Below are 15,152 nucleotides of genomic sequence, written 5' to 3' on the forward strand. Positions count from 1 at the left end.
ATCGATAGAATAGTTTAACTAAACTAGGTAAAATAATTAGATTGGTCACGATGAGTGTGAACTCAAGTACTCCAACTTATTACTAATCTTGTAGGAAATAGTCATAAGATTTAGTAACAATTTTGTTCCTTCTTTTTTTTGGTAAAAGCTATATTTATGCGAATTGAATAAAATTTTGACAAACAAAGGGTAACTATGTAACTTCACTTAACTATATGAAGAAGTAATTTGCTATAAATAGAATTGCATGACACAAAGGAAAGATCAACATTTCCTCGTGAGTGAGTGATTTTTAGTCTTCTACATAGAGTATAGAGAGAGTGATCAGAGTTTTCTTCTTTTTTTTAGATCATCAGCTCAAAAAAAATATCCAGTGATATTATCTGTTCGTCTTCTTCCATCCCACATACCAGCAAATAAGGTAATCATGTAATACTGATCCAATGCTTTTTTTTATGGTTTTGTTAATTTGGGTGATCAAATATTATCTTCTTTGGATTTTTCTATATCATTTTGTGATCATAATCAGCAAATCATTTTGTAGCTAGTTTGCTTTCTCTTGCTTCTAGTATAGATAAAAATTTGGTGTCAGCATCTACTGCTTGACAGTTTAGACACAGGCATGTAATTAATTAATCGCACTAGGAATAATAGCCGCGAGGGTCCGAACCCTGAATCTCCTGTGTAAGAAGGAAGATAGGATCCGCATGTTACTGAAGAGACAGTCGTTTGGAACCTCTGATCATGCTCGCAAGATGATGAATAATCGTCTTTAGTTTTAAAATAAGTTTAAATTTTCCTAAAAAATTCTTCACCATACAATGTTATTTTGATTAAATGAATTATTGGGGTCAGTTTTCATCTTGATTTCAGTATCAACGTAATCTCCAAAAAAGTGGTCTTTTGTGGGGCCAACTGATGTATGAACTTTTGGGCTTGGCCCACCTTTTGATTAACTTGGCACACATAAAAAGGGGCGATATATGATTTCGTAACTTCTTATCCCAATTTCCGTGCCTCATATATCAATGATTAGCGTAGCGTGCTACCATGGCCCCTGAGATGACTGAGTGATTTACTTACTGTTATTTTCTTCTTTTCTTCGTGCGTCTAACAATTGGAATGTGCACAAATGTTGCAGGTAAAAGATGTCGTTTGCCGCGGTGAAAGGAGTACGCGTAAGGGCATCTGCAGATGGATATGGGCAAATACCATTGAAGGAAAACCAAGACCAAATCGGAGGAGGAGGAGTTTCTGTTCAATTCAAACGTAACGGTTCTCTTAAAACAAGCCGAGTTCAAGCAAGTTCTCAAGATGGTGCTGGTGTGACAACTAACACCTCGGCTGATCCAGTGCCAAAAGGTGGTCGTGGCCGCAGCATTTCACCGTCAAGAGCATTACTTACTCCTCTAAGCTCACAACTCTCAAATGATAATGGACCCATCAAGGTAAAACTTAATTCTTATTTACTTGCCATATCACGGCTCAGGAATTTTTTTGGCACAATAAATGCATTTCGTGCACGCTCCCGATGTTTGTTGCAATATGCTGTGCCTGTACACTTAAGTTATAGACCTCTATACCCGGCGCTATTCAAAATGCTGACATTGTTTTGTACATACAGAGGGTGTTCACATTTGGCAAAGGAAGGAGTGAAGGGCACAAAGGAATGAAGGCATTGGTAAGTACTCTTTTTTTTTTTACTTTACAATCCTCGAGTAATGTTTCATGTTGGATATTGAATCAATAAGATGTATCAATGAATGTAGTTGGGTGGAAAAGGAGCGAATCTCGCTGAAATGGCGACAATTGGACTATCGGTACCTCCAGGCTTAACCATCTCAACAGAGGCATGCCAAGAATACCAAGAGGTTGGAAAAAAGATAATCGAAGGACTGTGGGAAGAAGTCTTAGAAGCTTTCGAAATTGTTGAGAATTCCATGGGTGCTGTCTTAGGTGATCCATCTAGGCCACTCCTCCTCTCTGTCCGTTCTGGCGCAGCGGTATGTAATCAAGTTTTCTTCTGACATAATTCTACTGGTTTCATGTATCTGTAATTTGATTATTTGTTGTTCATGATTGAGTAGATCTCAATGCCTGGGATGATGGACACTGTCTTAAACTTGGGGCTTAACGATGAAGTTGTTGCTGGTTTAGCTGCTAAAAGTGGCGAACGCTTCGCTTATGACTCCTACAGACGTTTCCTTGACATGTTTGGTGATGTTGTAAGTGAAATTTTATTATTATTGCATATATAGAGATGAAACTCGTTCATTTTAATAAGATGTATTACGGCTTATGGAAGGTTATGGGAATTTCACATTCACTATTTGAGGAGAAATTGCAAGAACTGAAAGCTGCAAAAGGAGTTCAACTTGACACAGAATTGACTGCATCTGACTTGAAAGAACTCGTCGAAAAATACAAGAAAGTCTACTTTGAAGCTAAAGGCGAACACTTCCCTTCGGGTAAGCCATATTTGCTTTTACATTTTGAATTGTGTCTAATGGTTTCAAAATAAAATTCTGACATTGCATTTTTCATTTCTCTTCTATGTGTACATAGATCCAAAGAAGCAGTTAATGTTGGCTGTTCAAGCAGTATTTGATTCATGGGACAGTCCCAGGGCAAAAAAATATAGGAGTATCAACAATATTACGGGTTTGAAAGGAACAGCCGTGAACATCCAATGTATGGTATTCGGGAACATGGGTGACACTTCAGGGACTGGAGTTCTATTCACTAGGAACCCAAGTACTGGTGAAAAGAAACTGTATGGAGAATTCCTTGTCAATGCACAGGTATAGAAATTGCATTTCATGTCGTCTTTTCGTTTGTAGATGAGTTTGACAAATTCATGCTCACCTTTGACTGTTTATTAACAGATATAGTGCTCACATCTTAACAGGGTGAAGATGTAGTTGCTGGAATTAGAACACCACAAGACATTGAGGTTATGAAGAATTGCATGCCATATGCTTACAAAGAACTTGTTGAAAACTGTGATATTCTGGAAAGTCATTACAAGGATATGATGGTACTAATTAGTTTCTCCATTCTCCTTTTATTTCTGTATTGTTACTATATACTAAGAAGACACGAATTAAGCGAGTTTCTTTGTTTTTTGTTATTTCAGGACATCGAATTCACTGTTCAAGAAAATAAGCTGTGGATGCTGCAATGCCGAGCAGGCAAGAGGACTGGCAAAGGTGCAGTCAAGATAGCTGTAGATATGGTGAGAGAAGGTCTTGTTGATACTCGTTCTGCCATCAAGATGGTTGAACCACAACATCTTGACCAACTTCTTCACCCACAGGTATAAATGTAAAATATTGGTAAGAAAAAACGCAAAATAAACAATAAATCTTTATACTGATGTCTGACGTACGACAATATTCTTGGATTAGTTTGAGGATCCATCGGCATACAAAAACAAAGTTATGGCTGTGGGTTTGCCTGCATCACCAGGAGCAGCTGTAGGCCAGATAGTGTTTAATGCTGAAGATGCAGAAGAGTGGCATGCACTAGGAAAGAGTGTTATCTTGGTATGCTTAGTATTCTTTTATCTTCTTTTTATTTATTCTTGCTTTTCTTTCATGCTCTCAGAAACTGTATAGTCGACGGAGTTGAATCATTTAAAGAGTCGAAATGTATTTTTGTAGGTAAGGACTGAGACCAGTCCAGAGGACATTGGTGGAATGCACGCAGCGAGTGGAATATTGACAGCAAGAGGTGGTATGACCTCTCATGCAGCAGTTGTTGCCCGAGGGTGGGGAAAATGTTGTATCTGCGGATGCCCCAACATCCGTGCAGTTGACTCCGAGAAGGTCAGAGTTGTCAGACACCTAAGAAATTTCCACTGCCAACTGATCAACTAATTCTTTCTTGATTTGCTAAATGTGTGTTTTCTGGATATGCACAGGTTGTTATGATTGCAGACCAAGTGTTAGGGGAAGGAGATTGGCTATCACTTAACGGGTCTACAGGTGAAGTGATATTGGGCAAGCAGCCACTAGCTCCTCCAGCTCTAAGTGCTGATATGGAAACCTTTATGACTTGGGTTGATGAGGTTAGGCTTCTCAAGGTACGACATTGCTAAACACTAATCTACCTCAAAATGAAATTGTATCCATTTTTTGAGTAAAAATTCAATTTGACAAATGTGGTTGCTCTACAGGTTATGGCAAATGCAGACACTCCTGAAGATGCATTGACAGCAAGAAACAATGGTGCTCAGGGAATCGGACTTTGCAGGACAGAGCACATGGTAAATGGGGCATTTTTGTGGATTTACTTGAATGCATCATAATAACACTCTTTTTCATTCACTATGTTCTTTTGTGGTGTAATAGTTCTTTGCTTCGGATGAGAGGTTGAAGGCTGTTAGACAGATGATTATGGCGGGAACTCTAGAACACAGAAAAGTGGCATTGGACTTGCTTTTGCCCTACCAACGATCTGACTTTGAAGGAATCTTCCGTGCAATGGATGGTATTCTCATTAGCACTATGCTTCCATGAAAGTTATTGGTGGTTCAATTCAAGATAAACAATGTTCTATCTAATATATGGTCATTTCTAACTTGAAATTAATGGATGTGTAGGTCTTCCTGTGACAATCCGGTTGTTAGACCCACCGCTTCATGAATTTCTGCCAGAAGGAGATATTGAACAAATTGTTGGTCAGCTAGCTATCGACACTGGTGTGACCCAAGATGAAGCTATCTCAAGGGTGGAGAAACTCTCGGAAGTGAATCCTATGCTTGGTTTCCGTGGTTGCAGGTTTGACTCTCATCAATTTTGTTTCAGTGCCACATTTATATTAACATAATCAGAGGACGATAAAATTAACCATGGTACATTTGGTGCTGTTGAATTCTGTTTCACCAGGCTTGGCATTTCATATCCGGAACTAACTGAAATGCAAGCACGCGCCATCTTTCAAGCAGCTATAAATATGACCAACCAGGGTGTCACTGTTCTTCCTGAAATAATGGTTCCACTTGTGGGAACTCCTCAGGCATGGTTTCTCCGTTTTTTTTTAATCTTACTTGGCAATAAAATTGAGACCCGAAGTGCTTTGCTAGAACTTATCTTTGTCATGAATATGGCAGGAGCTTGGACATCAAGCGAATTTGATACGTGGCGTTGCCAAGAAAGTCTTCTCTGAGATGGGCACCACAGTAGCTTACAAGATTGGAACAATGATTGAAATTCCTAGGGCTGCATTAGTGGCAGATGAGGTACAACCAAACCAATTTAATTTTAAAACTTTAGTACTCGCTTTACCTTCTTTGACCATTGGCGTTGTTTGTAAAAAAATTCTCCAGATTGCAAAACATGCAGACTTCTTCTCGTTCGGGACAAACGATCTCACTCAAATGACATTCGGGTACAGTAGAGACGATGCTGGAAAGTTTCTACCTCAATACCTTGCTCAAGGCATTCTTCAAAACGATCCATTTCAGGTAAGCACACAAGAAATCCAAATGATGTTTGTACAACTGCACCTATTGGTAAGGTGAACTTCGGAAAATAATAACAATTTGAAAACTTAGAGCCTAGATATCCAACTCGAGGAGTGCATGATGATGCATTTTTGCATTGCAGGTGATTGACACCAAAGGCGTGGGTCAGCTTGTCAAAATGGCTACCGAGAGAGGTCGTGGTGCTAAGCCTAGCTTGAAGGTGAGCATGACAAGAATTTGTTTTGCAGCATTAAAGTGCAACAAAATGTTATTAGCTGATGACAAATGATGTTAAACAGGTTGGAATATGCGGAGAACACGGTGGAGACCCTACTTCTGTTGCGTTCTTTGCGGAGGCTGGACTGGATTATGTTTCGTGTTCTCCATTCAGGGTTCCCATTGCAAGGCTAGCAGCAGCTCAAGTGATTGTTTGACTAGGATGTGGAGCTCTTCTTGGTCAAGGAGGGGGACAATGTAGGCAATGGCAGGAAGAATTGTAAATAATTAAGGGACAATAAGTAGATTTTAGTTGTTGTAATGATCATGGTGGTGGAGATGTAAAGCCACGATTTGTCAATTGTTGATTAAAAACCTGCCAATAATAATTCTTAAATAAATGAAATTTTCACTTTGTGAACCCAATGTGTTGTCAGTAATGCAGTTCCGACAAGCTTTCAACTGACCGCTTTCAGCGGCTGCTATATAAGTCTCCTTTAACTCTTTCACGTAGAAAACCTAAATTTATTTCTCTTCTCATTAACGACGACATGTCTGCCAAGAAACGTTGTTTCGAGGATTATCATTATGCTAAAGAAAATATGGAAACGGACAAAACTCCTGCAGTTGGAAATCTTGGGCCTGCATCGACATCTGCGATGGTCGCAGTAAACAACATTGGGAATTTGGTACGTCAGAGAACCTCTCCTGCATCATCTTCTGAGGGTTCCAATTCAAACAACCACGAACCTTGGACATCAAGCAGTATTCCGTCAGGGGTTTTGTTTAATGATAACAAGAAAAGATTAACAACTCCATCAAGGCCTGTTTCCAGCTTTGTGAAGGATTCAAGTGTGTCAGCCTTCCAGGAATTCCATCACAAAGTGTTTGAAAAATTGCGCGACGACATTCCCCTCAGAACAGTACTAGTAGATACCGCAGTCTTTGGCACAGATATGGAAGTCCATCTTGTCATGAATGATGTTCAAGCTATGTGCTATATGGAAGATTTGTCCCCTACATTAGGCACCTCTACGATGTTTTAGTGAAGCGAGAGATGGGATACAAGTTTGAATTTATAAACCCTGCATCAGTAAGCTCTGCAAAAGATGGCGACTTGTCAGAAATAATAACTTCAAGATTGGAAAAATCAACTTGTGAATAGGTTTTGATGCCTGTCAATCCAGATGGGGCGGGTTGGCTTCTCGCCGTTATACATATGGAGACTATGAGTTGTTATTGGCTGGATCCATCAGGGCGCACATGTCAATCTAACATCAAACATTTTGTCACTCTTGGTCTGCAAAGCTTGCAAAAGGACAGAGTGTGGAGGAAATCACCAGTTTGGCATATCGTCAAGTGTCCAACACAGAAAAACAAAGTTGAATGTGGCTTTTATGTACTCAAGTTTATGCGGGAGATAATTTTCGAGCCACATATTTTTAGGAGGAGTGAGCCTTTCCGTAAACCTACGTATGAGCAGGATGAAATCGATGAAGTGAGACTTGAGTTGATTGAAACAGTAGGCGCATGTTTAGTTACATGCTCAGGTGTCTCAGCAGTCATCCAGAGTTTCTAGGTAGAGCGATTCAGAAATTTGAGAGCGGCAGTCGCGTCATGATAGTGAACATAGATGGCGCAGTGTTTGGTAGCCCTACTGAAGTTTATCTTAACGGGAATGATATTGAATTTATGTGCTTAATGAGAGCTGTATCTGTCAAGTGCATCCTGGTGTACATTGGGCACCTCTACAATATATTAGTGCAGAAGAAAATGCAACACAAATTTGTAGGGAAACGGTGGGTTTCCTAAATTGGGTCAACTTCCATATTTAATATGGGTTGCCTAATGGACCATGTTTTCCTAGTATGAGTCGGTTTCCTAATCCAAATATGCCAAGACTTGGGAACCAAATTTGTGACTCCTATATAAGGAGGTCTAGGCTAAGTGTTTTAGTCGTGGAATCCTCAATGTAAATCTCATAGAGATGTGAGGGATTCATCCCACCTATTGAGGTGGTTATGTGAGAGACCTAATGGTGGAAGGAGTACACCATTATGGTGCTTATGGGATACTTATCGATGTTGGAAGATATGTCGTTATGGAGTATTCATATGGAGATGTTGGTAAGACATCTTTTTGAGGAGAAGATCATCTTGGTGGTGCTGGATTAGATTATTGGTGTTGAGCTAAAGGCGTCCATGGTAATCTATATCAGGGTGTACAGAGAAGATCATCTTGTGGTGGTAAATAATGTGGTAAACATTATCTCGTATGGGTGAAGGCACTACTTTGGATCTTATAGGGTGCTTGTGTTCGGTCACGTTGTAGTGAGTCGATGGATTGATATAGTCAGTCAGTTGTGTAATTCTCAGTGGTGATTCTATAATGAATAAAGAGGTCGTATCCGTTTGGTGGATGTTGACAAATACACACATTGTGTATGTTGTTGAACCACGTTAAATGTGTGAGTACTTTACTTCTTGTTGCTTTGTTTATGGCTTGCATCTATGTGGTTCTCTTTCTTTCTTCTTATCCTAGATCGTAGTAAGGTTCATGGAGCAATCCGAGAGATCAACTGTTTCTTGTTAGCTATTTTGTTTCCGCAGTATTAGCATGTCTGAACCCCAACAATTGGTATCAGAGCGATCCAATTGTCCCAACAATTGGTATCAGAGCTTTAGGTTAGATATTAATTTTTGCCCCAATAATTGGTATCAGAGCTTTAGGTTGGATAGAAGATTTGAAGAGAGAAGTTTTGGGTTTTCAGTAGCAGAAAATTTTGAAGACAAAGGATTTGGTTTCATCAAGTATGTGAGGATTTGATGTTACAGCTTCCTAAAATGCAGAGTTTGATGTTATCAAGTAAATGTAGGATTTGATTTCATCAATTTTGAGAACAAAGCAAAGTAAAACGTACTTTTGAAGGAATGAGATTATATCAGGTGATCTGCGTTCGATGTGGTCAAGATGTATGGTCTTGATGTTTATGGTGCTTTACATTGGAGATTTGGCATTGATACTTATTGGAGCATAAACCCTATGCATGGCTTGAAGTAAGTTTATTTATTCTCTATACTTCGTACTATATTCTTGTGAACTGTTTGAAAGACCTAAGTAGATTTGGTTTTCAATTAATCGGTGTTTGCTTGGCAAGACACAAGAAGGCAAGAATATAGTAGTTGGGATACAAGTATTAGTTTGTATGTTTGTGGAAGTAAAGATGGAATATTAGCATGTCAAAGTCTCATTATTGGTCCATACCATGGGAAACAATAGTTTGGTTATCAATTGTCATCAATTAGATCATGTTGCTGATTTTCTTTAACATTAAGTTGAAGAATGTGAAGATGAATTCATACTCGTTCTGCCTTAGTTGTTTGTTACAATAAGGATTTGGGAAATCTCTTAGTAGGTTTCTTTTTGGAAGTATTGATCGTTGGCCAGGATTTGATATGTTCCAGAAGTGAAGAGTTTGATTCTCAGTCTTAGTATTTGAAGCATGTGGCTACAAATAAGTTGAAGGATAGTGATCGTTTGATGCGATGTGATATTGGTTGTGGTGGAGCTATGGTTTCTTATTATTGTATAAGAAGCAGTTTGTCGACACAGTTTGTAGGATTTGTTTGTCTGTGTTGAGTATGGCATTGTGTCAGGTAAAACAATGTTTTCTGGAGTTTCTCTACTGTTTCTGATGGAGAAGATAGATAGTTTGTGATCTTTTGATTCTTGTCAATGACGTTCAGTAGAAGATTTGTGTTTGGTTTACACCATTTGAAGTCGATCGGGGCTAGTTGAAGAGCAAGACCGTTGTGAGAAACAGGTTGGTCTGTTTGTGTTGCGGATACGTTCCTACTTTTGTGAAGACCCATTGTGAGGAATTAAAAAGGTATCGCTTGGACACTTCAAAAGCTTAAAGAATGAAGATACAATACTACAATGTGTATGTTGGTATAGCTACGAGCTAGCGCATATTACTTAGGAGAAAACACGGTGCATGAATTTGAGAGGGCAACAATTTCGGCGTGTTTTTCCATCAACCTTTCATTATGCATTGGCTATTTGATTTTCTGATGATCAGTGTGAAACTTTATGTTGGAGAGAGCTACATTATAGAAATGGTAATATTTGGTGGTTTGCTCGTCTGCTACAGTTATTGAATTGATTTCAATAGTGACAGAGCCTGTAGAGATAAAGGTAGAAATTTCTATTGAGAAATTTGGTTCAACAACGATATAGTTTCCCTCAAGTTATTTTCTCTACATTGTTTGAGAAGATAAACACAACAGCGTCTTGAATTGCTTGGAGCTTCAGGAAGTTACCAAAGGTTTCAGATTATGGTTGTGTGTGATTGGGTCTTTGTATGAAGGACGGATCAGATTTTGAAACATTGGTGTACGTTTAGAGCAAGATTGGTAAAGGGATATGCACAAGGCAGAATGTGTGACTTTATGCATTGTTACAACGGTAACAATGAATTCTTCGACATTAGTCACAGTGTTATCCAATTCTTATTATGTTGTGGTTTGACTGTCGCGAAGTCGAAACTACATGCTTGCTAAGAAATTGATAAAAGACTATCTTGGCAATTATGTTAAAGCCCGTAAAAAGGACATTATTGTCAAATCCCGTTGAGGTTGCTGAAGTGGTGAAGATGATTGGTGTGTCAGATGTCAAAGTCTCTGTATATATGGATACGTGTGTTTGGTATGTATGCATTGGTCGAAGATATGATGATCTTTTTGAAGGAGTAAAACTCAATTGGGAAAATATGATTGTAGAATCATGATCCAATCGTAGATAGGCTCGTAAAGCAAGATTCATAAGAGATGAACTCGAGATTGGCACGCAGTGGCAATGATCCGTGGATTGGTTGTATTTGGTGTGCAGTTAGAGTCATGCTCAATATGCTTTGGTACATACAAGATGGTTAGTTTCTTGGGAGCTAACATGAAGGTTGGTTTATGACAAACTAACGCAAGGTTTCTCGTCAACTCGCTTTGGAGGACATGCTCATGGAAAAGAGCAAATATGTGATCAGTTGTTTAAGTAAGCAATTGAATCGGCTGGAGTTTAGAGACGAAGATGAAGACTATGGTTCTGCTAAGGTAATACTTAGGCAGACGTGTGGAGGCTACTGTGGTAGTTTGATTTGCTTATCGAGTAGTTATGGATGTCAACCCTAACGGATGTGGTGCGTAACTTGGAGTTAGTGGCTTAGAAGAGTGGAACATTTACTCAGGTGGAGCAAGGCCAGTCAAGACGAAGCTGTGTTCGTAGTATGGAACAAGTTCGGAGGTGGCGAAGGCTCAATGGCGCATAATGACTGTAACTAAGTTCGATGGAAGCATATGGATAATAATGTTATATGTTATGATTGAGTTGGCATGCAATACACCTAGAATGATGCAAATCAATGTGGAGTTGTGAACATAAAGGAGTAAGGTGTTTCTCAAGATGTTGCATAACGGATGATCATATGATGTTGATTTCTTGAGATGGTCAAATTTTTCACCGTGGTGGAGATTTGTACAATCACCGGTAGCTTGGATTGTTAAGTCTAAGTTGGTGACATTCAAGTTTGGTTTTCTCTCTTCTGGTGGAGGTTCTTCGGAACAATTTGGGTGAACTACATTTTAGGTTTGATTCCTATTGAGGATATGTAGGCAACCAGTGATTGTGCAGCCAATGTTCAGAAGATGGAGGGATAACAAGTTGATCGTCTCATGCATGAATGCATGATCCAAGGTGGAGAATTGTAGGGAAACGGTGGGTTTCCTAAATTGGGTCAACTTCCATATTTAATATGGGTTGCCTAATGGACCATGTTTTCCTAGTATGAGTCGGTTTCCTAATCCAAGGAGGCCAAGACTTGGGAACCAAGTTTGTGACCCCTATATAAGGAGGTCTAGGCTAAGTGTTTTAGTCGTGGAATCCTCAATGTAAATCTCATAGATATGCGAGGGATTCATCCCACCTATTGGGGTGGTTATGTGAGAGACCTAATGGTGGAAGGAGTACACCATTATGGTGCTTATGGGATACTTATCGATGTTGGAAGATATGTCGTTATGGAGTTTCATATGGAGATGTTGGTAAGACATCTTGTTGATGAGAAGATCATCTTGGTGATGCTGGATTAGATTATTGGTGTTGAGCTAAAGGCGTCCATGGTAATCTATATCAGGGTGTGCAGAGAAGATCATCTTGTGGTGGTAGATAATGTGGTAAACATTATATCGTATGGGTGAAGACACTACTTTGGATCTTATAGGGTGCTTGTGAGAGTTCTTGTGTTCGGTCACGTTGTAGTGAGTCGATGGATTGATATAGTCAGTCAGTTGTGTAATTCTCAGTGGTGATTCTATAATGAATAAAGAGGTCGTAACCGTTTGGTGGATGTTGACAAATACACACATTGTGTATGTTGTTGAACCACGTTAAATCTGTGAGTACTTTACTTCTTGTTGCTTTGTTTATGGCTTGCATATATGTGGTTCTCTTTCTCTTCTTCTTATCCTAGATCGTAGTAAGGTTCATGGAGCAATCCGAGAGATCAAGTGTTTCTTTTTAGCTATTTTGTTTCCGCAGTATTAACATGTCTGAACCCCAACAATTGGTATCAGAGCGATCCAATTGTCCCAACAAAATTTGGATTCATGAAGCCTTCATCAGTAAATGATGATTATCTGTCTGATATAATAACATCCAATTTTGAGAATTCAAGTTGAGAATTCAATCGAGAGGGAAGTTGGGCTCTTTCCGTACTTCACATGGAGACTATGAATTGCTACTGGCTGGATACATCCAAAAGCCCACCGCAACCTAGTATCAGAGAATCTGTCTCTGTTGGTCTGCAAGGCTTTCCTGAGAAGTATGAAATGGGGATTTGGGATTGTCTCAAGTGTACAAAACCGAAAAGCAGTGCTGGAAGTGGCTTTTATGTCATGAAATTTATGAGGGAGATAATTGATGTGCCAAATATTTTGACAAGGAGTCTGCCCTTCCCTAAACTTACATGTGAACACGATGAAATCGATGCAATCAGACTTGAGTGGATTCAAACATTAGAAGCAGCAGGCGCGTATGATTAGTTTCCCTTCGCTGGACTACATAATGCTCCGGGACTATCAATCTCTTTTCTGAAAAGATGCACACATATAACTATTATAATAATTGCTAAACCTGAACAATTTTTAGGTTGGAATTACAAAATCTAAACATTTTTTAGGTTGGAATTACATTATAATCGTTTTTGCAAAAACAACATAATAAAAAATCATTTAAAGAATTTGAAATTTAGTTGGCTTTAGCCAGGAATCATAAAGAAAATGTTGACTCATCCGATTCTTTAAAGAAACGATTCCTTCTCAAGATTCTCATATAAGGAAGACCCTACATGGTTTTTGGATTACTTGCTACTTGTTAGCCACACTGCCACAGTAGACATATAAATTTCATTACAGAAAAACGATCTCTCTCTCGAGGGAACGACAATTAAGACAAGTTCTGAGGCTCAGTGTAGTGGATGGATTCTTGGTAATGAAAGCGACATAAGGCAGTGGATAAAGCTTTTGGTTTTATTAATCCCTTTTTTATCTGCTCGAAAGCAGGTGAGGTGAGTGGGGATTTCAAAATGAATCCTCGCTTTCTCTTTTATTATAATAAAATGTATTAATATTAAATTTTAGGCTCAGCTTTAGTGTTTTATATAAATAAAATACTCTTGGGTGAGGAAGCAATCCTCGCCCATTTTCCAATTACCTCCTCACCACTAGACTACGTGATATTTAGGAACTGTACAAGTACCCCCTTACCTCCTCCACTACACTCATCCTAATCTTGCAGCAGGTGATTGACACCAAATGCATGGGTCAGCTTGTCAACTGAGCGAGGTTTTGGTGCTAAGCCTAGCTTTTTAAAAAAAAAATAAACAAATTAAAGTTTATATTTAAATGAAAAAATATTTACAACCCAGGGAAAGATTCAAACACTTATATTAAGAGCGTAGAATTTTTTCCCAGTTAAACAGAATAAACCTTACAGAAATGTGTCTAAATGTATCTTTTTCATGAAGCCAAAGAACAACATCTTGTTTCATAAGCATAACAAGTTATGTCACAATCTTGTGTCTAGCTCCAAAAGCTCTATCATTTTTCTGCTGCCATATGTGCCAGATGATAACATAATGGATCTTCTCTCACACTTCCTTACATCGATCTCTAAGAGAACATTGAAAGACTCTGTAATGTATTTGGCATCACCTGTTGGATTTTAAAAGCCTCTAAGAAATGCATGCAAATCTCATGTGCATACTTACATGACACAAACGGACGGACGGATGCGGATTAGGGGTCACCCACGTCCAATCCGTCAAAGTTCCGTACTTGGAAAATCCAACCGTGTCCGGCCCAATCATCCGCGGATTTACATCCACGGATCAAAGGGTGATACATGCCTGATCCGGATTAACCGTGGTTTAGTCAAAAAAAAAAGTAAACCAAAACCTAATTCTACAGAATACCCTAATCTAATCAAGTAATCAATTATTCTACAAAAAAAAAATAATGGCCATACAAATCTTATATCGCTTGATATTGAATTACAGTGCACGGCATATTATCGCTGCTTTACACCTACTAGCGTTGATAAGTGCATAATTCATATGATTTTAGTATTCATTCCATACTTGCTTTAGCTATTATTCTTGCATATTTTCGTATTATTACTTTGGTTTTCTCTTATTTTCCTCAAATAGGTGAATCATCCACAAAAGAGCTACAAAGTGCTGAAAACAACTAAGAAGAGAAGTATCCCAAGTATCCAAGCGCCCAAGTCCAAGAGAAGTGGAAGAAGTGCGACGAAAAGGAGCAAACCGCTCATAATCAAGACACAGGCCAAAGACCGATCTTAACTCATTCAAATTAAGGATTTATCATCATCATCTTTAATAGAATTTAAAGATAAAAAGAATTCAAAAATAATGAGGTCATTCCGAGTTCGGATGAAGAAGTTGTGGCCAAAACAGTTTCCATTGAATACCGAAGACAGTGAAGTCCGCGAACTGGGTTTGCGGATGGGGTTCACAAACTTATTTCCGAAAATATCTGCTGTAATTTGAAGTTTGCGGACTGGGTTCGCGCACTTAGCAAATGGGAAACGTGTATTCACACCTTGGAAGGCCTAAGGGCACGTTTGGAGCCGTTAGTTCGTGTTTTTGGGTCGGGTTCTTAAACCTAACTAAATACTTGGAGACCAAGCAATGTAAACCTATAAAAAAATTATTAGGTTATGTAATCATATCATCGTCTCATATCACAAGTTCTACATAAAAACCTAGGGTTTACCCCTTTAGGGGGAAACCACCATGATTCTTCTTCTTTGTAATATGAGTACCTAATCCTTTGTTGATTAAGGATGAATTCAATGTTCTAAGCGTGAAGCTTTATTAATATTATAAACCTATTGA

At 38.8% G+C, this 15,152-nt stretch overlaps 1 protein-coding gene across 1 annotated transcript; it reads left to right on the top strand.

Moving 5' to 3' along the window:
* The first annotated feature begins 274 nt into the window (after nucleotides 1–274).
* LOC113357328 (pyruvate, phosphate dikinase 2-like) lies at nucleotides 275–6,109 on the top strand. Its single transcript, XM_026600703.1, has 20 exons — nucleotides 275–421; nucleotides 1,142–1,448; nucleotides 1,625–1,681; nucleotides 1,770–2,003; nucleotides 2,088–2,225; nucleotides 2,306–2,468; nucleotides 2,566–2,801; nucleotides 2,909–3,037; nucleotides 3,137–3,316; nucleotides 3,408–3,545; nucleotides 3,663–3,827; nucleotides 3,923–4,084; nucleotides 4,178–4,267; nucleotides 4,353–4,491; nucleotides 4,604–4,781; nucleotides 4,890–5,019; nucleotides 5,114–5,242; nucleotides 5,330–5,467; nucleotides 5,610–5,687; nucleotides 5,767–6,109. Exons 2-20 carry the CDS (start codon nucleotides 1,149–1,151, stop codon nucleotides 5,899–5,901), a joined length of 2,919 nt encoding a protein of 972 aa, XP_026456488.1. The 5' UTR covers nucleotides 275–421; nucleotides 1,142–1,148; the 3' UTR covers nucleotides 5,902–6,109.
* Nucleotides 6,110–15,152: the final 9,043 nt, after the last annotated feature.

This window comes from Papaver somniferum, chromosome 3 (genome assembly GCF_003573695.1).
Source record: "Papaver somniferum cultivar HN1 chromosome 3, ASM357369v1, whole genome shotgun sequence".
Taxonomy (NCBI): Eukaryota; Viridiplantae; Streptophyta; class Magnoliopsida; order Ranunculales; family Papaveraceae; genus Papaver; species Papaver somniferum.